Source organism: Gymnoscopelus microlampas, assembly GCF_963454915.1.
Source record: "Gymnoscopelus microlampas genome assembly, chromosome: 14".
Classification (NCBI taxonomy): Eukaryota; Metazoa; Chordata; class Actinopteri; order Myctophiformes; family Myctophidae; genus Gymnoscopelus; species Gymnoscopelus microlampas.
This window is the reverse complement of record NC_139951.1, coordinates 16,234,924-16,261,801: the sequence shown is the minus strand read 5'-3', so window position 1 is coordinate 16,261,801 and position 26,878 is coordinate 16,234,924. Positions and strand designations below refer to the sequence as shown.

Here is a 26,878-nt window from a genome sequence, read left to right as displayed (position 1 = left end):
ATGGGCGTCTGCGGTCAAATACATATCAATTTGGGGGTCCTTGGCAGGAAAACATTTGAGAACCACTGGTTTAAGTGGTTAAGGACCAATAGAATAGAATAGTCCCTGTTTTTACCTTGGTTAAGCAGTCCGGCTGTGGAGCTGACAGGTGTCGCAACGTTAATGTAATTGAAGCGCTTGGATCAGGAGCGCTCAGGATAGATGTGTCCCAGTTGTTAGCCAGGCTAACAAATCTAGATGTAGCGTTAATTGATGGGACTAATGTGGATGAATCGCCGTGACTTTGTGGGCTAGCGTGTGTTTGTTAGACCCTGGTAAAGGTCCCATTCTGCCTGTCACATCGTATTACTCCGTCCATTTAGCATGGAGCAAGGCGCACGAAAAGACTGTAGTTTTTTTTAATCGGCTAACAAAACTGTGGAGGATGTTTAATATGCATGTGCGTGCATGTGCACACATGCACACACATTCTGGGGGTTCAGCAGTGCAGCAAGATTTGTACAAGATGCGTCCTCTGCAGTGGTCAGCTCAGTATTGAATGACTCCATTTGCAACCTTGCATGTTGCACAGTAAAATGCTCAGTGTTCATTTAACTCCAAAAAGAACACTGGGGATTTCACTGTGCACTGCGGGATGCTGTTTCTCTCTCTCTTTGTATTATTTTACTGTCAGTCACATTGTTTCTCTCTGTTTCCCCTCTCCTCATTCTCATTCTCATTCTCCCTCTCCCTCTCCCTCTCCCTCTCTCTCTTTCTCTCTCTCTCTCTTTTTTCAGACTGCCCAGGGAGGGGGCCATCGCACTTTACTGTACGGCCATGCCGTCTTGTTACGACACTCCTACAGCGGAATGGTCAGTCCAAACACACACACACGCACACACACACACACACACACACACGTACTGTACACATGTCACACGTGCAGGTGCACACATGCTCCGGCCAGATTAATATATGGCCGAGTCGCGCCCGAAGATAGCCGATCTACAAAGCTCACACATCGGCTAGTTTCGGCGCGCGACAGCAACAGAGTATTAAGACAGTCGCTTCAGCTGAGTGAATGACGGCTGGTTCCTCACTTACAGTACACAAATTGACACGGCAAACCGCACGCTTGCTCATTAGCTTTAATTGACAATTGATGCTCTGTTGGCTTTAATTAGAAATGTGTATTGCAAAAATACTCTCATAAAAAAGGTGTTTATCCCAATATCCCAAAACATTTAAATCTTACATTATCCATTCAAATATTTTCAGAGCACATCTCTTTGTTTTCTATTTCTTTTTTTAAATCTTTTGAAACAATCATTTAAAATTCTTTGCAGGAACAAAGGGTAAAACAAAAAGTGTTATTTACTCGCGACCCATAAAGATGGGTCTGCACCCCACAAATGGGTCCTGCAGTGGTAGGGGAAACACTGATGTAGACAAGCTGGTATCGACTTTGTCCTGGTTATTGTGTTTATTGTGTGTTCCTCTGTGCAGTACCTGTGCTGTCTGTCTACCTCCCGCTCCTCCACTGACAAACTGGCCTTTGATGTGGGACTGCAGGAAGACACTACAGGTGGGACTTAACCTGGACTTCTTCTTCTACATGGCAGCCATTTGGGGAAAACATTGACGCATCATAGAGCACCTGTGTGAGAAGTCTGACATCACTGCCGCTAGAGGCCGCTATTCCCCTGGGTCACAAAGTTTAAAAAAAAATTGAAAATACCATGGTGTCTTCTTAGATCGCGTCATATAAGAACTGTGTTCCAAAAATAAACAAATCAGCCATTACTTTACTCATATAGTTGAAGCTTCAACTGATGGTGAAAAAGTGCTAATTTATCCAAACACAGACGTTATCAAATCAATATCATAAACGACACAGAGTCACATTTATTTGTGTATTTTTGGAGCACAGTTCTTATATAATGTGATCTAAGATTTCTCAATGGGATTTTCAATAGAAAAAATACTTTCGCGATCCAGGGGTAGCAGGAGTGACATCAGGACTTTTAGACAATTCTTTGTAATTAGGGTATGCGTCTGTCATATGAGAGCCTCCATTGTAGGCTTCTTGTAATTAGAGTCTCCTCAACCACGTGGGCAAAAATAGAAATACAATATGATTCAAAACATGAAGCATGTCATGATGAAGAAAAATACCATACATTACTTAAAGTCATACTGTGGAACTTTTTACACAGTATGACTTTCCTAGAATACAGACATGCTTCCTTGTGAATCTCTGGTGTCATATTGATGACTCTGATGAACCTCCAGTCTGACCGTCTGGAGGTTCCGGACATTTCCCTCATGGCCTGCAGCCTGTCCATTTTTTTATTTTTATTGTTGCACTGGCCTATAGCAGAGAACTACCCACACTGTCACAGAAAGAATATGTATGTGTCAATTGTCACGAAGAGTGATGGGTCAAAATGTTAATAATCAAAGTTTTTTTTTAGAAGAATCAAGATGTGATTGGTTTGTTTCACTTTCCCCCGACCCAAGACTAGTGCTGTGCTGTTGTAAACAGCCCCCAGCCCCATTCCCAGAAAGAAAATAGCAAAGGTGGAGCTGAAAGGGGGAGAGACTGAAAAAAGAAAAATGCCTGTGAAGGGCTGGCAGCCTTTTTGAAAATGATGGCTGGATTGATGGATGGACTGCCCCCAGCGTGCAGTCAAATAACATGTTTTATAGTTACCTATAGAAGCCACATTTTCACTACATTTGAGATGGTTAGGTTGTGCAACAAAGGGGATAGAATCATGCCAGAGAAATTCACGGTTATATAAAGTATAGCAGAACACACGCACGCACGCTCACACACATACACACGCATACATACACACGCGCACGCACGCACGCACGCACGCACGCACGCACGCACGCACGCACGCACGCACACACACACACATAATATATATAGACTATATGAAGAAGCTTTCCTCTTTTTCTATGTTTCCTATGCAAAGGTGGAGATATTACCAGTGCTGGTGCGCTACCAGAGGGAGAGGGAGAGGAACTGGCAGGTACAGAGTCAACAGTATAGGACAAGTAATTGGCATAAGATTGAGTTATTTGCATTAATAAGCATAGCATTTATTTATTAGTAGTAGTAACCACCAACCTGCAACAAGCTCCAAACCTTTTTAGCTTCGCCTCGTTAGCATACCATGAGCACCAGTTGAAATCCTGCATGGCTCGTCTTATGTATAGCTGTAATAATAAGCTTGGCACTACTTGTTACTGTCAAAGCTTTATTCCATTAAGTGCTAGTAGATGTGTTAAGTGTTAGTAGATGTGTTAAGTGCTAGTAGATGTGTTAAGTGCTAGTAGATGTGTTAAGTGCTAGTAGATGTGTTAAGTGTTAGTAGATGTGTTAAGTGCTAGTAGATGTGTTAAGTGCTAGTAGATGTGTTAAGTGCTAGTAAACTCCTAAAAAGAAAGTTAGGAAACGCTATTTCGATCGAAGAAGGGAAGGGAAGAAATAATCAACCGAAATGACGTTTCCGAACTTGTTTTGAGGAGTTTTAGATGTGTTAAGTGCTAGTAGATTTTTCTGTGGCTTGCTGTGGTACTGTACTGTCTACTGTACTAGCCCAAACATAGTACTGTAGTTATCCCCACCTTGGATTATCAACAGCATATACATGTATGGGATATGACAATCAGAGCCCTATAAAATGTTAATCATGTGATTGCTATTTTTAGATGTCAACTATTGAGGCTACTTGAATAGGCGGTACTATACGCATTACACAATTGTCCATGTCCAATTCACAGAAATAGCTGCAAATCTGTGACAATGTCCAATGAAACATTTGCTATGCACTCAGTAGGTCTGTGCATAATCAGCCCGATGTGAACACACATCATAATTGCTTCCATTTTAAATGCTGGTCAAAGGAACTGACCTAAACGGTTTGTCAGTGTGCTTCCGTGGTTGTGTTGTGAATAATGTGCTTGTAGCTGTTTATATGCTTGTTTTGGTTAAGTCTTTGTTATATCTGAAGTTTTGGTTCACAACTTATACATTTGCTTGTGAATGTTTGTTTGGTGTTTGTTTGGTGTTTGTGTGTGTGTGTGCGTGTGCGTGTGCGTGTGCGTGTGCGTGTGCGTGTGTGTGTGCGTGTGTGTGTGTGTGTGTGTGTGTGTGCACGTGCGTGCAGGGTGACCGTGTGGTTTGGGTGAGTGTGAGTGCCGGCCTGAATAGGCTCTATGCACAGCATACATATTGTGAAGACATTCACAGGTGTTACCAATGATACTAATGAAGGCTCTGTTCCATTCTGGTCAAACAGAGTCAGGGTGCTGATATTATGCATGTTGACTCACTGGAAACACTGCTACACCAGTGGGACTACAATTTGGTTCCTTAAGGGGTTTCCAAATGGCCCCTTACGGATGTCTGAAAATCTGAGAACCACTGTGCTAGACAAAATGGAACAGTTTCGTATCATTGATATTAGTATCATTGGTAACACCTGTGAAGGAAGTGGCTGCTGTGCATAGAGCCTATTATTGTGTCATACTGTACTTGTATAACATAGTGGCTCAGAGCCTCGAGCTACCTGAAGACCAAAAGTTGAATATCTCCGCCTGCCAAGGGGGATACCCCTTTAGGCTAGTGGTTAAGATGTTTGGCTTAAGTGTCCTTTCCCGCGCAGCGGACCCAGGTTCGAATCTCGGGCATTACATACTTGACATGTGTGCTGTGACATTCAGAGGTATTCACACATGTGTCCACATTATGTAGTGTAGTGTGTACGCACAACTACAGACAGTGGTTCTCTTATTGGATTCTCACTTTGACGACTCTGTCTGTCTAATCTCGCAAACGGCTGCACTGATCATTGCCAACGTTCTTGTGCATGCCAGTAGACTAATATTGTTTACATATTGGGCCTCATTTACAAATTCTTACTTATTTTAGTGTAGCCCTGCTCCTAAGTAAAGATCGGACAGCCTTGATTTGTGTGCATACACAGGCGTATTAATGATGAATGCCACTTTTTAGCTGTCCACTCGAGACCACACCGCCCAGGGTGCATTTTACTGTGTTTGTCTAGTGAATTCTGAGTCCCTATGGACTGCTTTTTATCTCCCTCAGCTGCTGCTTTCTCTCTCATTGTTCTGTGTCCTCTGTCTACAAAGACAGACTGTGAGTAATACAAACAAAGCCCAAAGTAACCAACAACATGAAGTACTATATTCCTCACCTGCCCTCGTACCTGACCTGCTTTTATAAAGATGAGATATAAATTACAGTATAAACAAAAGGGCTGAATGAATAATGCACCGCAGTGCTGTGCGCTATAGCAACAGTAAACCAGAAGCAGAGAGGGAACGCAGGCTAATAGGGTGACTGTTATTAAACCGTATTTGGCCTTGTCAGTATGCGGTTGTGGTGCTGTGTGTCCATGCATCCAGGAGGCGACTATGGTGGTAATTGACCTGGCAGTCTGCAGTGACATCTGTATTTTATTTGCTATTCACTCACTAGTACTGTAGTTGTGTGTGTATGTGTGTGCACAGGTGTGTGTATCTTTCTGTGCTCTTACGTGTTGTAACCAAGTTTCACAGACAAAGCCCAACGTGCACAGCGCAAGAATTCAAAGAGTGTGTAAGGCTTACGCTCTCTTACACGCTTACACTATAAGCGATTCCCACCGCAGCTGAGCTCGGGAGGATCGAGCTCTCATTTTGGTTCACTCAGCGTCCTGTGTATTATATAACTTTTGTTTTGTTTGGGGCGGTCATAGCTCTCCACGAAGTCTTTGTGTGTCCCTGACCATAACACTTAATATTTTGACGCATTCCTAAGCCAATAATTTGATGACCGGCAGCGGTTCCAGTATGAGACACAAAGAGTCTCCTTTGCGTCTCCTAGCGGAACCGCTACCTGGTGGTCCACTGGTCATCAAATTATTGCCTTAAATATATCCATGAATTCAAGTCTCCATGGGGTGACTAATCGATAGAAAAAAAAATATTTTTTGGGTGAAATATCCCTTTAACCCTACTACTCCTAGTATTTAGGAGGCTTAAAGGCTGAGGACAAATGTCATGTACGTTCAAATTTACCGTCACAAATATCCCAAAACAACTGAAGGGGACTAAATTATGATTGTGTTATTTTGAAATCACTTGACAACAAAGCAGGCACGCCGACAGCAGGCTAGGTGAGCGAGTGTCCGCGCAGAGCGATGATGGAATCACACGTCGGCGAGCACGCCATCTGAATTGGCCGGCCCCCTGGTGGACAAAATAGGTTAAATCATGTGAACCACAATGAGCCATATCTGGGTGGGACTCGCTTCCGTGCATTACAAGTAGAGTTGTTCCGATACCGATACCAGTATCGGAAAAGCTGCCGATACTGCCTAAAATGCTGGTATCGGTAGCGGTTAGTATGCCAGTCTATGCCATTCCCATACCACATATTTTGTCCTTTGAATGCTTCAGTTGATGTTGCACTACTGTTTTGTATATAGTTACATTTTTAATTTATTCCAAGATCAGTGTTTTTTTATTTCAAGCACCCCCATAACTCTGAGAGTGTACAAATGTACACTCTCAGAGTTACAGACCTGTGAGGGTCCATTCGGAATCCCCTCAATGAACCCTGGACCCCACTTTGAGACACACTGTCCTAGATTGTCTTTAAATTACACACTGTTATTGGCTCGAAACTCGGCATCGATCGATACGCAAGTCATGGGAATTGGAATCTTTTTCAGGAAGGAAAAAATGGTATCGGTACATCTCTAATTACAAGAGCATTCAAGATTCAAAGACTTTATTCGTCTATTCGTCATTCCAGTGATTGGTTGATATCACAAAGTGTGTGTGTGTGTGTGTGTGTGTGTGTGTGTGTGTGTGTGTGTGTGTGTGTGTGTGTGTGTGTGTGCGCGCATGTAGGCGAGGCATGCTGGTGGACCATTCACCCAGCATCAAAGCAGCGATCAGAAGGAGAAAAGGTCAGAGTGGGAGATGATCTCATCCTCGTCAGTGTCTCCTCAGAACGATACCTGGTCAGTACTCGGTGTGTGTGTGTGTGTGTGTGTGTGTGTGTGTGTGTGTGTGTGTGTGTGTGTGTGTGTGTGTGTGTGTGTGTGTGTGTGTGTGTGTGTGTGTGTGTGTGTGTGTGTGTGTGTGCGTGCGTGCGCGCGTACACGATTTGTTGTAATACAAATCGATGTAAGATTTGTTGTAATATTCTGACCTGTATAACAAATCTCCATCTGGAGAGAGAGACAGACAGGCAGACAATAGTACAGACAGACATACAGTATAAACATACAGTCAGACAGACTGTTTTTTTTTTGCGATAGTTACCATAACCTCCTTCTAGCACAAGGCTCCGTCTGACAGAGAGAATGACATGTTCAGAAGATATTTGTAAAATGGAGACCATCATTTGATTGGCTAACTGCAAAGTAATGATAATAAACTTTATTTGTTTAGCACCTTTCATGACATGAAATGCAGCACAAAGTGCTTTACGGAGCTAGAATAAAGCACAAGTGCTTTACAGAAAAAGCTACAAACAATTTAATAATAAAGCAAAAAAGAAAAGCAAAAGCATAAAATAACATTACAAAAGTGAGAAGAGTCTGATTGGGTAGGTAATAACGATGCACACAATGCAGCTTGGATCCACTGGAACAAAGGTTCTTTTTTTTTCTCCATTTCCTGAAAGGTAGTGTAGTTGGACATACAAGGTTTCCGCCCGACACACACACACACACACACACACACACACACACACACACACTGTGTGTGTGTGTGTGTGTGTGTGTGTGTGTGTGTGTGTGTGTGTGTGTGTGTGTGTGTGTGTGTGTGTGTGTGCGCGTGTGCGTGTGCGTGTGCGTGTGTGTGTGTGTGTGTGTGTGCACGCACGCGTGACTCTTTTCCTATTTACAACTTAATGAAATCCAGTGTGTGCCATGAATCTCTGTCTCTCTCTCTTGTTTCTTAAAGGAAGCCTGAACTGTTTGTCTTTAATTGTTTTTTTCTTACGGTCGTTCTTGGTCGTTTTGTTTTTACTGACCAAGTACGACAACTTCATACCGAGCGTTGCCACTACCAAGCTCTCTACTAACATGATTAATGGTCTTGATATTGAACCAGCTACCTTGTTCTATGCGATGTTTATCACCCCCCACCCCACCCCCTCTCTTTACCTCTACTGTTTTCCGTCCTTTTTAGTCGATTCATCCCTCTCTTCCCCCTGTCTCTGTCCTTTGTAGCATCTATCCCAACCGTGAGGATATTTCAAGTGGTGCCCCAAATAAATAATAAACAATAAGATGTTATTGAGATAAGATTAATGTTAAAAAAGCGATAAAATAATTAATAAGTCATGGTATTTGTTCTTTTAACCCATTAAGACCGGGAAAATATCTGTGTCATTTTAGATTTCTTTGGCTATTCAAAAAATAGCAGATATACAAGCTCACAGCGCGAATACATATTTTTTAAAGCGAACATTTGTAACTTACACCTTTGCTTCTGGGGGTCCCTGGAACAAAATAATTTGAGGTGGGGGCTCCGTGGCCAAAAACATATACTTTTTGGGGTCCTTGACATGAAAAAGGTTGAGAACCACTGATATAGAAACATGACAGGATTTAGAAGACATTAAGTAGAATTGTATCTCTGGTCTTAATGGGTTAAAACCTTGATAAATAGGAACTTAAAGTATACTACGTTAGTTCCATCGATCCTAGCGGGTGTCACGGTCCGCTCCTCGGACCGTGGACTGTGACTTTATTATTTAGCCCTTGTCTAACCTTATATGGTATTGGACCCTTTTGGCCACTCGTTCTGTTGTATTGTTCCCTGTTCTCCTTGTACCTTTATTTTGCAGTGTTGTCGTGGTGTTTCCTGTCTGCCCTAGTTGTTGCTTCCTGTCTTGTCTCACCAGTATGTCTTTGCAATTGTAGTTCACCTGTGTCTTGTTCTGTTCCAACCAATCATGTGTTATTTGTCCTTTGTTCTCACCTCTGCCTAGTTAGTCCCTGTCTATTTATATGCCCCTCTGTTTCTAATCTGTGTTGGTTCATTAATGTTGTTACAGTGTTCTGTCTGTTACCTAGTCTTGTCTTTATTCCCTGTTTAATTAATAAACCCCTCTGAATCGTTCTGTCTCCGCGTCACTGTCTGCGCTTGGGTCCTACAATTCTCTGCCCCGCACCGTGACAGCGGGGACACAATGGATTGATTGATTATTAAAACAAACATGCTCTGAAAATGCACCCATCTGTGTGTGTGTGTGTGTGTGTGTGTGTGTGTGTGTGTGTGTGTGTGTGTGTGTGTGTGTGTGTGTGTGTGTGTGTGTGTGTGTGTGTGTGTGTGTGTGTGTGTGTGTGTGTGTGTGTATCCATGTAGCATCTATCCTATGGTAATGGAAGTCTACATGTGGACGCAGCCTTCCAGCAGACACTATGGAGCGTGGCCCCCATCTGCTCCGGTAGTGAATCCGCACAAGGTACAATTCTATTTGATTTGGTTCTATTACAGTACATTCTGTTACTGTCTATTGTATTGTGTTCTGTTGCATTTGGTTCTACTCTGTTCTATTCTGTTCTGTTCTGTTCTGTTATGAACAGAATAGAATAGCATAGAATATTCTGTTCTTTCTACTCTTTCTTTCCTTTTAATGTCTGTGGAACACACACACGCACACACACACACACACGCCGGATATTAAGACGGCAGTTGCTAATAGATAGAGGCATCCCCGGAACACTGATAGGGTGGTAAACAAACTCATTGTGAAACCACACACACACACACACACACACACACACACACACACACACACACACACACACACACACACACACACACACACACACACACACACACACACACACGTACACACAAAGGGCTGCTCATTCACTCTACAGAATTACATTCACAGCAGAGTGTATTACAGTTCACTGAGAGGAGACACCAGTGCCTTGTGACAGGCAGGAAGTGAGAAATGACAAGGTGACATGATTAATGGATGTTTACCTCCTCCACTACACTATTCTCTCTCTCTCTCTCTCTCTCTCTCTCTCTCTCTCTCTCTGCTCACTTGTCATCCCGCTCTGCCTTTCATCCTGTCTGCGTCTGTCACTCTCTCCCGCCCTCATATCCACTTCCTCTTCCTCAATAGCCGGCTATTCTCCTCATCTTCTCCCATTCACCCTAGTCCTACTCCTATCTCTTTCATCTCTTTCGCTTACATGTTTGACCTCTCTATCTGTCTGTCTCTCTTTCCTCACCTCACTCTTGCCCTACAACATATCTTTTCCCTTTTCATCACTTCTCTCCCCTCTGTCCCTCTCCCCCGCCTGCCTGCCTGGGGTCAGATGCAGTGGCAGTGACACTGGCACGGGTCACTTTACAGCTTTTACACACACATACTGTCCACATACTGTACATGTAAATAGATGTTTATAACGATGTGTAAGAACCTTGCACACAGCACCGTCAACCTTACGTGCTAGGAGGACCAAATGACAAACTGTTATTTTTCTTAATGCTGCTTCTCTTCTTTGATTATAGTGTTTTCCTTGTTGTTGTATTTTATGTAGCACCAAAAGCACCATCTCTCTCTCTCTCTCTCTCTCTCTCTCTCCCCACCGCTCCTCGTGACCGACAGGTTATCTGATTGGAGGAGACGTACTGCGACTTCTCCACGGTCACATGGACGAGTGTCTGGCCGTTCCGTCTGCGGAGCACGGAGAGGAGCAGAGGAGGTCAGTGGAGATCTGAGACTAGTAGGGGAGGACAGGAGGAGAGAGAGAGAGAGAGAGAGAGAGAGAGAGAGAGGCTGATTGATTGATTGTTTTTTTATTTGAAAATCAAGTCATGATGACGTATTTCCATTGTTGTCCCTGTTGTGCTGGGCAATAGACAACACGGACAAGACTGAAGAAATTAGTCACTTAAATATACATTAACTACTTGAACTACTGTATATAATGTTGACCGAGGTCCCCGTAGGGTCTGTGCTTGGTCCCCTCCTTTTTTCCCTCTACACCAAATGTCTTTGCCGAAAATAGCTAATCTACAAACTCACAATGGGGCACGTTGGCGACGCATTAGATTGCCTATTTTCCCAGACTGTTCGCCTGTTATGACATGTCCAGAATAGGGATGCTAGGGTTCATGTGATTGAAAGAAACTTTTATTTTTTAACAACACACAATATAAATTCAGAGAGAGAGAGAGAGAGAGAGAGAGAGAGAGAGAGAGAGGCGGGGTCTATGGTCTGGAACCAGGCTAGGTCAGTCGAGATCTGAGACTAGTAGAGAGAGAGAGAGAGAGAGAGGTTGATTGATTGATTGATTGATTGATTGATTGATTGATTGATTGATTTTTTATTTGAAAATCTAGTTATATAATGTTGACCGAGGTCCCCTAGGGTCTGTACTTGGTCCCCTCCTTTTTCCCCTCTGCACCAAATGTCTTTGCCGAAAATTGCTAATCTACAAACTCACAATGCGTCACATTGGCGACACATTAGATTGCCTATTTTCGCAGACTGTTCGTCTGTTATGACAGAATAGGATGCAAGGGTTCATGTGATTGAAAGAAACTTTTTTCTTTTATTTTTTACATCATACAATATAAATTCAGAGAAGAAGGAGAGAGAGGCAGACTGCCAGACAGAGACGGTGAGACTTGACGCTGAGGAGACGGAGCACGAGGGTTAATATGGAAGCAGTAGAGGCTATCATCAAGAGTCGGTGCTGTGAATGGATTGGCCCTGGTGGTCAAACAGACAATCAGCGCTCAGCCTAACCCTAAAAAAAAAGGTCTTAGTTCAATTGGAGGATATTTGAACTCTGTGGGGAAATGATGATTGGTTACTGCAACTCTCCTCCACACGCTGTTGCTCTATCTATTCAGGGATTTTTGGTAGTTTGTTTTTTCTTTGTTTTTACTGCATGGATCTGTATGGGTCTAGTTGTCTATAAGAGAGCCTAGTACAAAAGTATTGGCATCAAAATGTACCAAAAGTACCAAAAGTAAAAGTACTCATCATGCAGAATGTCCCATTTCAAGTTTTCAAATGTATAAAAATCTTTTGAAAATAGCAGATCTACAAGCTCATAATGCGTCGCATCGCGACGCATTATGAGCTTGTAGATCTGCTATTTTCAAATGGCCAAAATGTACAGTATATACAGGGCTGAAGTGGCTAATGTATGTTTTGTAATAGTAATCAAAATCTACAAAGTAACTAGTAACTAAAGTGCTCAAATAAATGTAGTGGAGTAAAAGTACAATATTCTAAGTAAAGTACAAATACCTCAAAATTGCACTTGAGTATATACAGTACTTGAGTAAATTTCCACCACTGATGGAGTGTCAGCTGAATGTGAGGTGTAAACACCATCGATCTTCTTCAGTGTGATTGGTCAACAGCACAGCGGGGCAGAAAGGACAGAGCAGCACGCCACACAGGAAATCAAATTACTATGTTCCTCCTTCAAGGTCTCTTTTACCCCAAAGTCACCTCTGCAATGTGAATCGAGACATTTTCATTCTTAATCTGAATAGCATTCATACAAAATGTGAAAAATTATATATTTTTCAAAGGCTATTGAGTTGTGACATCCTTATCACATTTACATATTGATAACCCATATTTCAAGTGTAGAATGAGTGAAGTCCTTATCTTATTATTAACAAAGTCTCTCTCTACTCCATAACAAGTATCATGCACTACCACTATCCAAAACTAAAGGCCACACATTCTGTCATCCTTTCATAGCTCGCTCATATCCATGTTAAGAGTTTTTAATGCAGCGATAACCCATTCATACTACAATGGTGTCAGTGGGATATAGCACATCCTTGATTGTACTTGTATGTGGTTTGCACAAATCTGGTGAATTCTCAGACTGTCAAAATGTCAAACCTTGCGTCAATTGGTCAGTATCACCTGATAAATGGTTCTATTGGCAAGGGAATGCAAGGCAAGTTTATTTCTATAGCTCATTTCAACAACAAGGTAATTCGAAGTGCAACTGAAAATAGTTATTAAGCTACAGGGTTAAAAGAATAAAAAATAATAATAAGCTAAAATAAAACAGATAAGTTAGACAAATGTACCCTGCAGCACAAGAAATTAATAATAATAAAATAATCCTCAGTAAAAGACAGCGGCAAACAGAAAAGTCTTCAGCTTTGATTCTCTTGGTTTTGATTCCGGGGATCATACATTTATTTTGGCACAAAACCATTCAATGCTTCATAAACCAACTCTAGTATTTTGTCATCTATTCTTTGACAGACGTGAAGTCAATCTAAAGAACTAAGAAAAAACTGCGGCTGTGTGGTCAATTATTAGTAGTCGAGTCTTTGATGAATTTGTGTTTGTACGTTTTTACAAATATTGCTGAGACATGCGCTTTTTAATCTTTGATATACATAATTATTCTTGAGGTGATAGTACGCTAACTTTGTAATTAATTTGGCTGCTAAAATTCATATCTGATCCAACACCAAGGTTTTTGGCTAGTGTTGTGGTTTTTAACATTACTAATTGAAGCTGAGCACTTTTAATCGTTCTTCCTTGGCTACAAAAACAATTACCGGTACTTCAGTTTGGTGTTTGTATATACAGTATTTTGATGAAAATTCTGGCACAACCAATTGTTGATTTATTTAATGCACCTACTCAGTGCTTGTAGATTGGACCATAATCCCCTGGTGATATCGTTGTGTAATTTGTTTTCTGAGCTAGTGGGGGCATATAAAGGTTAAACAGAAGAATGCAATTGAATCACATTAGTATGCCGTACTAATAATATTATTATGGGTTTTATAATACTATATTATAGTTTTATATCAATATTAATAGTTTCTTTTTCTTTTCGTGTGTGTTAGCAATTCTTTGTGTATGATGTTAAACTACAGTATAGTTCCATAAAACAGACAAGCAATAGACCCCTTAACAGACGTCGTCACACTGGTTGCAAGCGTCATACTGGTTGCAAATGAAACCCATTCTGTCAGGTCTTGCTAGGGCGCGCAGCACTAGCAAACACACAAGAGGGGGTTGGGGTGCGCTGAAACCAGCGCACCCCGAAACAACAGGTTGAGAATTGATTGCATGAAACAATCACCTGTGCATCCAGTCTCAATGTTGGTAAACAAATAATTGGTCTATATGTTGAAACTGCTACCAGCCCTCGAGGGCTGTTCTCTAGTCTGTTCTCTGGTCTAGAACAGAAGGCTGAGTTGGTTTTCTTTTTAAACATTTTCCAAAGCATAGTACTTGTAGATCAGCTATTTCTGTTATTTGTTGTATAACAAAGTATATGGGCTTAAGTGATTTAGTTGTAGACAATCTGTTACATTCCCCATGCCTTTCTGGCTTCTTATCCAAATCCCCTCCCTCCCTCCACCCCTCTCTCTCTCTTTCTCTCCCCCTCTCTCTCCCTCCTCCTGCTTCCACAGTACCTCCTAATTCATGACTAAAGTCACCTTTATTCTAAAACTTTTTGCTCGCTCTATCTAGCTCTTGCAGTGATTCCTCCCCCTTTTGATCTAGGCCATTATTATACAGGCCTGTTCCTGAATTCCACCCCCTCCCGGGTATTAATAAAGTGTTATCCTCCTATCCTACTGGAGAGGAAGAGGGGGCTGTGGCCCGGAGGGATGGGCTCCTGACGACAGAATGAGCTCTCCTCTGTATAGTCACGTACGGTAGAGCCACATCCCATAAGTTGGGATTGGAGGACTATTAATAATTACAGTTTTCACCCGCTCTCCGAGGAGACAACCATGTGATTACAGCATGTTGATAAGAATCGCTGTGTCCTCCTTACATCACTGCTCCGTTCTGTTAGTCAGCGTGTATGTAACGTGTCGTACGCACACACGTGAGCGTGTGGGTGTGTGTGCAAGCCTGAATGTGTGTACCTGTGTTCACCTTTCTGTAGTGTGTTAACTACCTTATTTTAGTCATTTCATAAATGGATAGCAGAAGAGTAAAGTAACTCAGAGAGAGTAAAAAAGAACACAAATAGACCGTTTAGGGTTCTTTCTAATAATAACTTTTTTTTGTCTGTCATACTGGCTGAGTGTAGTTGGAAAATGAATGGGTGCTGTTGAAGACTATACTGTGTGCGTGAATGCGTGCGTGTGTGTGTTCTCTCAGATATGAGCCTAGACATATTCTCTCTAATGATGCAGTCGAGCAACAATCCAACCTTTTTTACCTGGTGTTGAAGCCTTCAGTTCTTTCACAAACAGATGAAAGAAAATCACCTCGACATCAATTCACGCTATAATAGAAACAAAAAAATATCCTCTTTTCTGTAGAGGACTCAAATGCTCGGGGAGGAGACTTCCTCATGCAACAAACGAGCTGTCTGTATGCGTCAGGTACCAGGAAGGCAGCTCATAAGCCCTAAGTATGTCACTTTGAACTTTTTCATGCTTAAGACTGTCCTCAATAGCGAGGGCTGCACAAGCCTCTCGTGCCTTAAACAACCAACTTGCACTGCAGTAGTGGAGGCCAGACGTCCTTGTGCCAATGCAGGGCAGCAGCAGTACGTTCCACTGCAATGAAGGCTTCCACTTCACTTTCCTGGAATGCAGGGACCATGTTCTTGCCGTTCTATCTGGCGTTTTTGTCATTATATTTACTAGATTTACTATGCAATTAGGGAACGATGCAAGTTGGAAATACATGCCCCACCCAGTTATGAAATACCCGCTGTACCCGTTGTCAGAGTACCCATTGTGTCTGTCTGTCTGTCTGTCTGTCTGTGTCCCTTTTACGCCCATATAGATTTCTGTATCTGTCTGTGTCCCTTTTATGGGCAGCAGCATAGCTCTTGCAGTGCTTCCTCCCCCTTTTGATCTAGGCCATTTTTTACAGGCCTGTTCCTGAATTCCACCCCCTCCTGGGTATTAATTAAGTGTTATATCCTAACAGGAGAAGAGGGGGCTGTGGGGCTCAAATGTGGACTTTTAGCCAGTATATGACGTCAGTACAATGACATCATAGTGACGACATTAGGATCCACTATACAGTATAAGGGGATTTGCGGCTTTATCAATATTTTTTGGGGATTCGTTGATCCGGCCGACTTCTCACTCCCCCGGGTCCACTGTGACTACGCACAGCGCACGCCGAGTTTGAAATCGGTACAGTCTTTGCTGAACATCTCCCAGCAACATTTCGCTGCTTGTACCTGTATGTGTGACAATTAAACCCCTCTTGATTCTTGATACTCGATTGCTTACATACAGTAGAATGCTGGAGGAGTTGAAGGTGAAGGAGGGAACACAGCAGAAGGTTCAGTATCCCTCTTTTGAGACTACAACTCAACCTGGCGGATTTTCATCGCAGCTGTTTCAGCTTACGGCAGTTTAGCTGGATCTCTAGGTCTTTTTTTTACGTGCTAGTTCTTTGTCCGTCAAGTTCAAGACAGGCTAAGCACACCTTTAAGCGGGCGCTCCCTATTAGACAAAGGAGAAGAATGACTCAATCCGTGGCAACGAGGGAGGTGGTTCAGCGGCGGTGAGAGGACTCGACCACCCCGGTAGCAGCAGCTTCAGGATCATCTGCTGGGGGTCGTCAGCTCTGGACCTGCTAAGAGAAACACATCTTTTGTGTTTCTGAATGATAGACTTTAACTCCCGCTTAAGCAAAGACGGAGAGATATCATAATATGCAGCGATTACACATAGGTCATCTTTCCTTCAACTCTGTAGGATTAGGATTAGTAGGATTATTCATTAAAATACCTTCCAAACTAAACTGAGCTATACGAGACCCCACTTATGTTACGACCTTTCTTTAATGTACAGTAGGCGAACACAGGTAGCAACATACTGTAACATGTTTACACAAAACCTTAGTTGCAAAAATGGAACAGGCTGCTGATACAATTAAAGGAGCACTTAACACATTTTCAACCTTATCTTCATGTAATCGCTCCTAACATTATAAGATGGCACAATCACTTTGTGTCTCGCTGATGGGCTATGGACAGTTCGGAAACCCGCCTGCCAATGATGTCATCGATGAGGATTCCAAACTAACTGGGGTTTTGGTCTGCCTTCAGCCTTTCACTTCCGGTGGTGCGACTATGTTTTCTATAATTTTTATCCCTCGATTTTGTAACCCCTTTTTTCACCCGGTGCCAATTTGCTAAGTGATCCTGGGCACTACACTCCCCCCACCAGCCTAGGGAGGCCAGGGCCGAGCTCATGCCTCCTTCAATGCATGAGAGCCAACTGACCTTCTTGTCAACTGACAGGGGGGAGTTTCCCCGGTTGGACGTAGCGCGTGGAAGGAACACGTTATTCCAACCAGTTCCCTTCCCCTCCATCAGGCGCCCCGGCTGACCAGGGGGAGGCAGTATAGCGACTATGTTTTCATTCCCACTAACAATATTTCTTCACGGAACACTAACACCACTTCTCCCAAAGAACATGGATCGTTTTGGTTATAAGCCCACTTGTTTCTATGATGAAAGAGCAATTTAAAATGTTACTTTCCGTGGTTTTGTCGGCTTCGAGGATGCTATTGTTAAATGAGTTTCGGTTTGTTTCTAGTGGGGAATGAACGGCACACACGTAAATCCCGCCCACTACATTTGATTGGGTAAAGCGCGGCCTGCAGCTGCATCCTGATCTGATGGCATGCCCATTGTAGCCAATGCGCACGGGTTGTCAACACGGCTACCGACAGATTCAAGCGCAGCAATGGATCTGTTCTTGAGAGATTAAACTTAGACTAACACTGAATACCATTTATTAGCAGAAACATGATTAAACCAAGTTGCTGCAGAAATGGAAGCAAATAAGGCATCAGGGACTCCCAAGACCAAAATAATGAAACAAAACCACTCTAACTAGAAAATACAGGATAAGCAGGGGTTCCCTTCCAATTTGCCTCTAAGGCTAAGAGGGGCACAGAGGACGCTGTGGCTGGCATGCTACACACCTCCAGCATGTGGATTCCCCAATTCAGGATCCTCTTTGTGGAGTTAGCTCTGCTCTTAACACCACAATTTTCTCAATGACATACTGCAAGCTGTGCGTGTGTGTGAGCATGACCACATCAACTGCACTCACCACTTAACCGGAGCACAGCAGCCAGGGATGTGTGTTGAGCCCATTTCGCTACACACTTTACATCAATGACAACACCAGTCCATCGGCCACTATTACCTACCTCAAAAACTCAGATAACCATAGTCTTTTCGGCACTAACACTGTCAGTTATGGATATAGTTACTTACAGTTGATATAATGCACACAAGATGGTGACGCGATACTATTGCTATGGTTTTCTTTAGTCATGACTTTGTATATTTGATTTAACTGTGACTTCAAGTTATTTGACTTGTTCTGTGTTCCTTTCCTCTCTATTCTCTTTTGCTATTCCTACTGTAACTCTTCTGCAACTGCAATGTTGAGAGTTTGCACACACACACACACACACACACACACACACACACACACACACACACACACACACACACACACACAATAAATATATATATATATATATATATATATATATATATATATATATATATATATATATATATATATATACAGTATATACATTTAGCCTTTTACCTCCTTTTCTCCCTAATTTAGTCGTTTTGCCAATTGATTCCACCCCACACATATTTTGTCATGTTTGTGTGTTGTCACTGCTTGTGTATCCTTGTTGTATCCTACTCACCTGCAAGTGAGGAGCCCCCACGGGGAGGATGTAGAGCCTTCGTCCTACTCCTCCCGCCCAACACTCCCTGCTGACAGGTGCGGCCCCAGCCTGTGTGTAGTGACAAATATTATGCACCACGGTGGATTCGAACCCACAACCTCCGTGGTGGTGGGCACTGGAAAAGCACTTTACCACTGTGCCACCCGAGCACCCACAAAATAAATAAATAAATACAATAATAATTTAACCTAGTCTTTTACACCTGTAATCATGTGCTGTGACAATAAAGTTGATTCTAGTTTTAATTATTGTCCTTCACACAGACAACCACTCATGGTTGCACTCTTGATTTCACCCTGTAGTGTGAGGATAACCATTTTTGCCTCAATATCAGCAAGACAAAGGAAAGAATAATTGGTCCCACCTCACCTCAACAGCCCATTCCCATCAATAACCAGACAGTTCAAATAGCTGAAAGCTGTACAATGGCACTGGACTGAGCTTCAACCATCACATTAATGACCCTCAAAAAACAGAGCCACCAAAGACTATTAGTTATCCGCAAGCTTAAAGCACTCTATTCTCAAAGATACTGAACTGTCAAGTGCAGAAAGGCTTGCTTTGGGAAAAGCTTGATACCCACAGCCATATCTGCCTTAAACAATAGGCCTCGTTGAACAGGCTGAGTGTTTACTGTTGTGTGTTGCCGTATGTTGTTATTGTTGTATTGCTGTGACTGTTTGCTGCTGTGTGAAAGGAATTTTGTGGACAATGAAGTCTGACGTCTAAAATAAATGACAGAACCCCTACAAAGCTTCCTTAACCACTTAAAGCCTATATACTTCGTTGACCACAGTCCCCCAGGGGTCTATAGGCCCCCTCCTTGTATCCCTCTCTACACACAAAACTCTTTGCAACAAGACACTTTGTGAGCTTGTATACAGTAGGTTATTTTCTCAGAATGTTCCCCCTAGAATAGGGATGCTATGGTTGCTAAGGTACGCATGTGTGTGCTTGTTTTTTAGGGTAAGCCCATCTTCAACTTGGCCTTCAAGCCAACCAAATAGAAAAAGAGAACAATGTAAAAAACACAATGTCATACTTTGATACTGTGTATTTGGTCATTTTGTGTTTATGGAAACACCCTCCGGTCCTGAAGCTTTTTTAGGTAATGTTGTTGAGAATATCGATATCTCAAAGTCAAGGAAAAGCCTTGTATTGTAAATTGCACTTTTGGTGACTGAGCTAAAGGTTTATGGGCTTAGTTGGCTCAGTTTTTAACATGTTACTGTTGTTTCCTGTCACAGGATGGTGCACTATGAAGGGGGAGCAGTGTCCATCCATGCCAGGTCTCTATGGAGACTGGAGACGCTACGGGTTGCGTAAGTACACAAACACGAGCGCGTGCGCATACACTCATTATATACCATTTGGAATTTATGTTGCACATTCTTTCTTCTTCTTGTAATTATAATTGTTCACTGACACACTCTGGTAACTTATACATTTCCTATCCCTATGGTTTAGCACCTGTCAGATTCAGCCATACATTTTTAATAAGACTGGTGCTTTCCCGTATAAATTTAAATATCCTTCTATAGCTGCAGCGTTCGGTCAAATTGACAGTATGGGGCTGTAGTGAAATTACCCCCACATGGCAGCTGAAGTTTAATTGGACCAAAAGAGACACAACTCATGGCTGTAGTTAGTGAAACTACTCGTCCCATTACTTGCACCGTGTTGTTCTAGTTACGTTAGCGTCCTCTCATGTACTGTTCCACATTCCTTGCAGTGCTCAGAGTGCTCCATGTTTGTCTTTTTTGTGCACAGGGCAGAATGCAAGACGTTAAAAAATAATTCAACTTTTAGCAGCCGCACATCATGTGGGTGCAAAGTAGTCACTTAGCAACAATGCCAGCCATAACTAGCACTTCCCACAAGCATTTGTTTGACACTGTGAGCTAAAGAAAAGAGGTTACTGTGTGGTAGACGTAAGCACACACACACGCACGCCAAGCACACATGCACGCACATGCTTCACGCGCGCGCGCACACATACACACATACACACATACACACACAGTTGTATTTCAGTGGTATATGTACTGTGTATATTATATAGGTATTTTCTTTTTACATTTTTATTATGTTGTCTGCTGGTATTCTGCTGGTATTTTAGCTGATTTTTTAAAAGAAGAGAGTTGCTCCTTTGTTGTTATTACTGATTACTGAGCAGACATATTATGTTTTACTATTATTATGTTGTTATCTCCGCCAGGCCGATGGCATGGCCGAGACTATGTTTACACTCCTGTCTGTCCATGTGTCCGTCCATCCATTTGTTAGCAGCTTAATCTGAGTTCCCAGAAGTTTTCGCCGGATCGGCGAGGAACTTCTGGGCCAGAGCCCTGGGATTTGTGGGCGGGATGTAATTTACGCTCTGAATCTGAGCGGACACGCCTCTTACCGGTCTGGAGCTGTGCAACTCGTCTAAAAAGTCAGACGAGAGGCAAACAGCAGTACACAACAATGGCGGCCGAACTTTCTCAAGGGGAAATTGCTTCCCGTCGATCCTATTTAGATGCAGCACCCACTGCATGTGGATCCCGCCCCCTTTTCTTCATTGGCTGTTGATTTGAATCACAACGCAGTGGCCGCGCCCCCGCCGTCCAAACTCCGAGGCAATGCCTCCCAGACTATTAGCAGCTAGTCTCCGGCACTGTTGGACCGATCGGCGCAAAACTTTGCATGCACACTCCCTGGAGGCCAAGTAAAAACTTCTGCCCCAAACGTTTCACATCGGCCTGTTATAGTGCCACAGGAGGCCGATTTTTTTAAAACCTTTTTTTTATATTACTCCTATATATTGACAGATGGATCAGTCAGATTGTTCATATTCCATCCTGATTGGCTAAGATTGGCTACTAGGTTTTGAACAAAATGCCTCAAATCATGAATGCAGTGTCCGATTGCCATGAAACTTTGCACGCACATTCCCATTAGGCCAAGGAAGAAATGCCACCCTACATTTTTCAAATCGGCCACATGGTGGCGCTATAACAGGCTGATTCACGCTTTGGCCTGTAACTCTTGAACCATACTTTAGGTCATGAGGTCAATGCAGTTGCATTTTTTGGATTCTATGCTGATTGACTACGATTGGCTTTCAAAGTTTGCTGGAGGGCCCCGTTTTGCACGACATGCTACACACCGCTGGATCGACCGGCGGGAAACTTTGCACGCACGCTCCCAGTAGTCCAAGGAAGATTCTCCACCCAATTCTTTTTCAAATCAGCCTGTTATAGCGCCACCATTTTTTGTTACTACTGTACTTCTACAGATTTTGTCCAAAACCTCACTCAAATTGGTATACATCTCTGTAGTCATGTGATCAAGACGTACCTGTCACATTTCTCATATTCCATTCCGATTGGCTATGACTGGCTTCCAAAGTTTGTGGGGGTGGCACAAAATGTTTTGCACAAAATGCCACACATCATGAATGCAGCGCCATTCACACATTTTGCTGCTACTCCTACAGATTTTCTCCAAAACTCACAGAAATCGGAACCCATTATCTCTGGGCTCATGTGAGCAACATGTATGAGTCAGATTTTTCAGATCCCATTCCAACTGGCTAAGATTGCCTAAGACTGCCTTCCAAAGTTGGCGGGCCCTGGGTAGGCAACCCGGCCTGCTCCGAGGACCACATTTTTCTATTTATTTATTTATTTTCCATTGTTACTTGCACTGTGCTGTTCTAGTTACTCTTGTGTCATCTTATGTACTGTTGTATATCCCTAGCGGTGCTCAGGTATATGACCATGTGTTTATTCCTCATATTATATTCATTGTATTAATTCATGTTTTTTCTCTCTCTCTCTCTCTGTCTGTCTGTCTGTCTGTCTGTCTGTCTGTGTGTGTGTGTGTGTGTGTGTGTGTGTGTGTGTGTGTGTGTGTGTGTGTGTGTGTGTGTGTGTGTGTGTGTGTGTGTGTGTGTGTGTGTGTGTGTGTGTGTGTGAAGGTGGAGTGGAAGTCATACGCGTTGGGGCCAGCCGTTCAGGCTCAGACATGTCACAACAGGGAAATATCTGAGCATGATGGAGGACAGGTCACTGATACTGAAGGACAAGGAGAAGGCTGACGTCAAGTCTACAGCATTCTGCTTCAGGTCCTCTAAGGTAATAATCCACTCCAGTGATTCTCAGCCTTTTGAATTTCAAGGACCCCCAGTTTGATATGCTCTATAGGCCAGGGTCTAGGCCGCGGACCCCCATTTAATACCTTTATTTCATCTCCGGAACCCCAATAAATCACTGTGAAATCCTCAGTGTTAATTCAACTCTGAGAGTGTATACTGTGAGGATTACAGACCTGTAAGGGTCCATACTGCAATGTAAAAGTACTCTGTTACAAGTAAATGTCTGGAATTCAAAATTTACTTGAGTAAAAGTATCAACGTATTGGTATCAATATGTACTTAAAGTACCAAAAGTAGAAAGTACTCATTGTGCAGCATGTCCCATTTCTCAAGTTTTCAAATGTATACAAATCTTTTGAAAATAGCAGATCTACAAGCTCACAATGCGTCGCATCGTGGCGCATTGTGAGCTTGTAGATCGGCTGTTTTCAAATGGCCAAGATGTATATAGGGCGGAAGTGGGTAATCTATGTTTTGTAATAATAATCAAAACCTACAAAGTAACTAGTAACTAAACTTTTCAAATAATTGTAGTGGAGTAAAATTACAATATTTGCAGAGTACAAGTAAAAGTACTGGAAATTAGAAATACTCCAGTAAAGTAAAAATACCTCAAAATTGTACTTAAGTAGGCTACAGTACTTAAGTAAGTATACTTAGTTACTTTCCACCACTGACATGTATACAACCTGAGCAGAGGGAGAGATGGACGGAACAATACCGAAAATGGTGGAATAAGTGTAAAGGCAGAATGAGCAAGAAAGAGAGAGAGAGAGAGAGAAATCCTGTGGATGCAGACTGAAATAAATAAATAAGAGCGGAATGGAAAAGGACAACGACTGAGACGGTGAGATTGGACTTAAAGAATTCGCGGTGCGACCGAGGTCAATAATGGTGTGACCAAACCGAGTGATTGACGGGCCGGGCTGACAGACGGCCTACAGAAGACAGGGTCAATAGCACTATACTCTGACTACTCTCGCCCTGCGGTTAAAAGGCAGCCATCCGTCTTCATCTGAGCCAACGAGATGTGGCACAGGGTGACTGCCCCGTGTCAGCGGTGGCAAATAGCGCCGCTGTGTCACACGGCCGACGGCTTCTCCCGCTGACTCGGCCGAACGTTGACAACAAACATTATCCAAAGTCTGCGAGGGCAGGAGAGGTAGAGCAGTGGGGAAAGAAAAGTTGGTAGCCACCGAGTCCAGATTGTAAGTGCAATTACTGTTGAATTCATTTCAAAGCTGCTCTGCTTTAGCAACCCACCCAAATACAGTAGTTCTCTATATCCATGTTGATTTCTATGGACCCTTAATACATATGGCTGATAACATGGCTTACTAAATTAATAGTCAGCTGTGGGTACATTTGATTTAGGTGTACCAGCTAGCAAGCATGGACAATATAGTTTTCCATTCGAATTGGAATTTCCCATTCTTTCTTTTGCTATATCTGTCAGAATAAACCATTTCTACCTGTCTGCCCTTGAGCTTATGAAAGTTGGATATCAATCAGAAAATAAATCACTGGCGGCATTTATGGGGCGACAGTGACTCAGGAGGTGCAGTAGAGCAGCCGTCTGGGAGCTGGAAGGTTTCTGGTTTGATCCCTGTCTCCTCCTATAGTGTCCAATGAGCACTGACACAGGTTGGTGCCTTGCGTGGTCTCCGGTGTCTCTTGTACCCCAAAAAATATTTTCTTTTAACATTCAGTCATTCATTCTCATTTCAGAGATTTTCAGAATGGGCGTGTCTGAACAGGCCATCTCAGAATGGCAAGTTTGCTTACCTCACCAAAGTTTCTGCCCATGTATTTTGACAGACAGAATTGCTCAGTACCGCAGTACAGCACCCCCCTAGCCAACTGGACGTTTTGGTATTGCAGCTGAAAGCGCTTTATAAGCCTGAGAGAATTGACTTGGGATGAGTATATCTGAGTGTTGATTTAGGCTCAAACCTTTTGAAAATGGTTTGAGGGACATACACCATATGATATTAAATATCAAATATTTTTTTTAAATTCATGGTGTGTCTCCTTTAACACATGCTGTAATGCACAACTGCAGTGCAGTAAGCATGTGAATGGGCGAATCTGTACCACATAAACGTGTTATGTTTGTGTGGTGTTTGTGAATGGGTGAATATGCCGCCTAAACATAATTTGTGTGCGTTGTGGTGTATTTATGGGTGAACCTGTACCGCATAAGCGCGTAATGTGTGTGAGTGGGTGAGTGTGAAGTACATTGTAAAGCACCTTTGAGTGGCCAGAGACACTAGAAAAAGCTGCATATAAATGCTGTCCATTCAGCATTTATGCAGTCATTTCAACAAGGGACTGTCAGCATTAGAAGGTGTATACATCGCACTTGTGTGTAGAAGTACCCTGTAGTCCATTTCAAAGATGTGACATTTGCTCCGACGCCAGTGGAATGCACTTCACGTTGATTCACGATCAAGATGCAAGTCCTTTAAATCACCGAACACTAATTTATGCTCCATAATACCGTGGTGTCGCTTTCCAAAAAGAACCAATCTACAAGCTGCCGCTGCGACACGTTGTTAGCTCGCGGATTGGTTGTTTTTGGCAAGCGGACGCGCTCGTTCAATGGAGCATAAATTAAGCTGCAATGTCTATTTTACAATTTCACGTCCTCACCTGTACATCCCACATCGTTTCCCCCCCCCCCCCCCCCCCCGTAGGAGAAGCTAGACTCTGGTCTGAAGAAGGAGGTGGACGGGATGGGCGTCCCTGATATTAAGTACGGCGACTCGCTGTGTTACATCCAACACGTGGACACCTTTCTGTGGCTCACGTACCAGGCTGTGGACGCCAAGTGTGCCCGCATGGGTGGCGTTCAGAGGAAGGTAAAACTATACTGTGCTGGTTCTCAACCTTTTCAGGCCGTGACCCCCCATAATAATCCTATTTGAACTGGGGACCCCCCCAGATAAATATTGTGGAAATAGCAGATCTACAAGCTCACAACTTTGCGAGGCGTTGTGAGCTATTTTGATCGGCTATTTTGAAATGTTTTGCCTCTTTCTTATATCATTTGACAATTTGGCCAATGTTTAACCAGTTTTTATACTATAGTTTGTTGATTACGTTTGATGCTGTTATGGTAATTTTTTGGGGGTATTAAAGAAGTCCTTAAATTGTCACTTCACTGTCATCTGGGGACCACCCCAAAATCCTGGTGGGACGCCCCTGGGGGTCCCGACCCACAGGTTGAGAACCACTGCTGTACACCACAATGTAATGAAGCATGTAGCTTTAAGTGTATGGATAACATTGTAGGATGTCTCCTGCCTTTGTGGAAATGGTATGAATTAGTTTTTTGTTCATGTATTGTATTTTTAATTGTGTCGGTCAACTGATACTGTAGATAAGGACCACTTAAATGTTAACCAAAAAGAGAGAAGGAGTCCTTGCTATTTTGTAATTAAATGTTCTTCATGAGGGTTGTCATGGCTGAATGGGTGGCTGGGTGTCTATACTGTATGTCCCTGAGCAAGGCACTTAAACCTAACTGTACTAATATTGCCCACTGCCCCCCAATGCAGAGGACACATTTTGCATGTGCAAAATGTACAGTGACTAATACGATTCTCCAAAGGAGTGGAGACTGAATGATTACCGTGATGTTGTTCCAGGCCATCATGCATCACGAGGGGCACATGGACGATGGACTGACGCTGTCTCGATCCCAGCATGAGGAGAGCCGTACCGCCCGTGTCATACGCAGCACTGTCTTCCTGTTCAACCGCTTTATCAGGTGATTTATTATATACGCACACATACACACACACACGCACACGCACACACACACACACAAATACACACACACACACACGCACACACGCACACAAGCGCGCGCATGCAGGCACGCACGCATAGACCTGCTGTGTGACGGAATATTAAGCTTATTGCAGCTCTGTACCCATTATGATGAATGATATGCCCCAAATTACTATTCCAATTAC

At 42.9% G+C, this 26,878-nt stretch overlaps 1 protein-coding gene across 1 annotated transcript in view; it reads left to right on the top strand.

The window, feature by feature from the left end:
- Nucleotides 1-26,878, top strand: part of ryr2a (ryanodine receptor 2a (cardiac)) — a gene marked incomplete at its 5' end in the record, with an annotated part of 278,974 nt that overhangs the window by 86,550 nt on the left and 165,546 nt on the right. Inside the window, 9 exons of the mRNA XM_084078200.1 lie at nt 777-851; nt 1,486-1,564; nt 6,913-7,025; nt 9,385-9,484; nt 10,649-10,745; nt 20,005-20,079; nt 22,722-22,878; nt 25,595-25,759; nt 26,549-26,670. Coding sequence (XP_083934326.1) covers nt 777-851; nt 1,486-1,564; nt 6,913-7,025; nt 9,385-9,484; nt 10,649-10,745; nt 20,005-20,079; nt 22,722-22,878; nt 25,595-25,759; nt 26,549-26,670 — 983 coding nt within the window. The remainder of the gene's footprint in view (nt 1-776; nt 852-1,485; nt 1,565-6,912; nt 7,026-9,384; nt 9,485-10,648; nt 10,746-20,004; nt 20,080-22,721; nt 22,879-25,594; nt 25,760-26,548; nt 26,671-26,878) is intronic.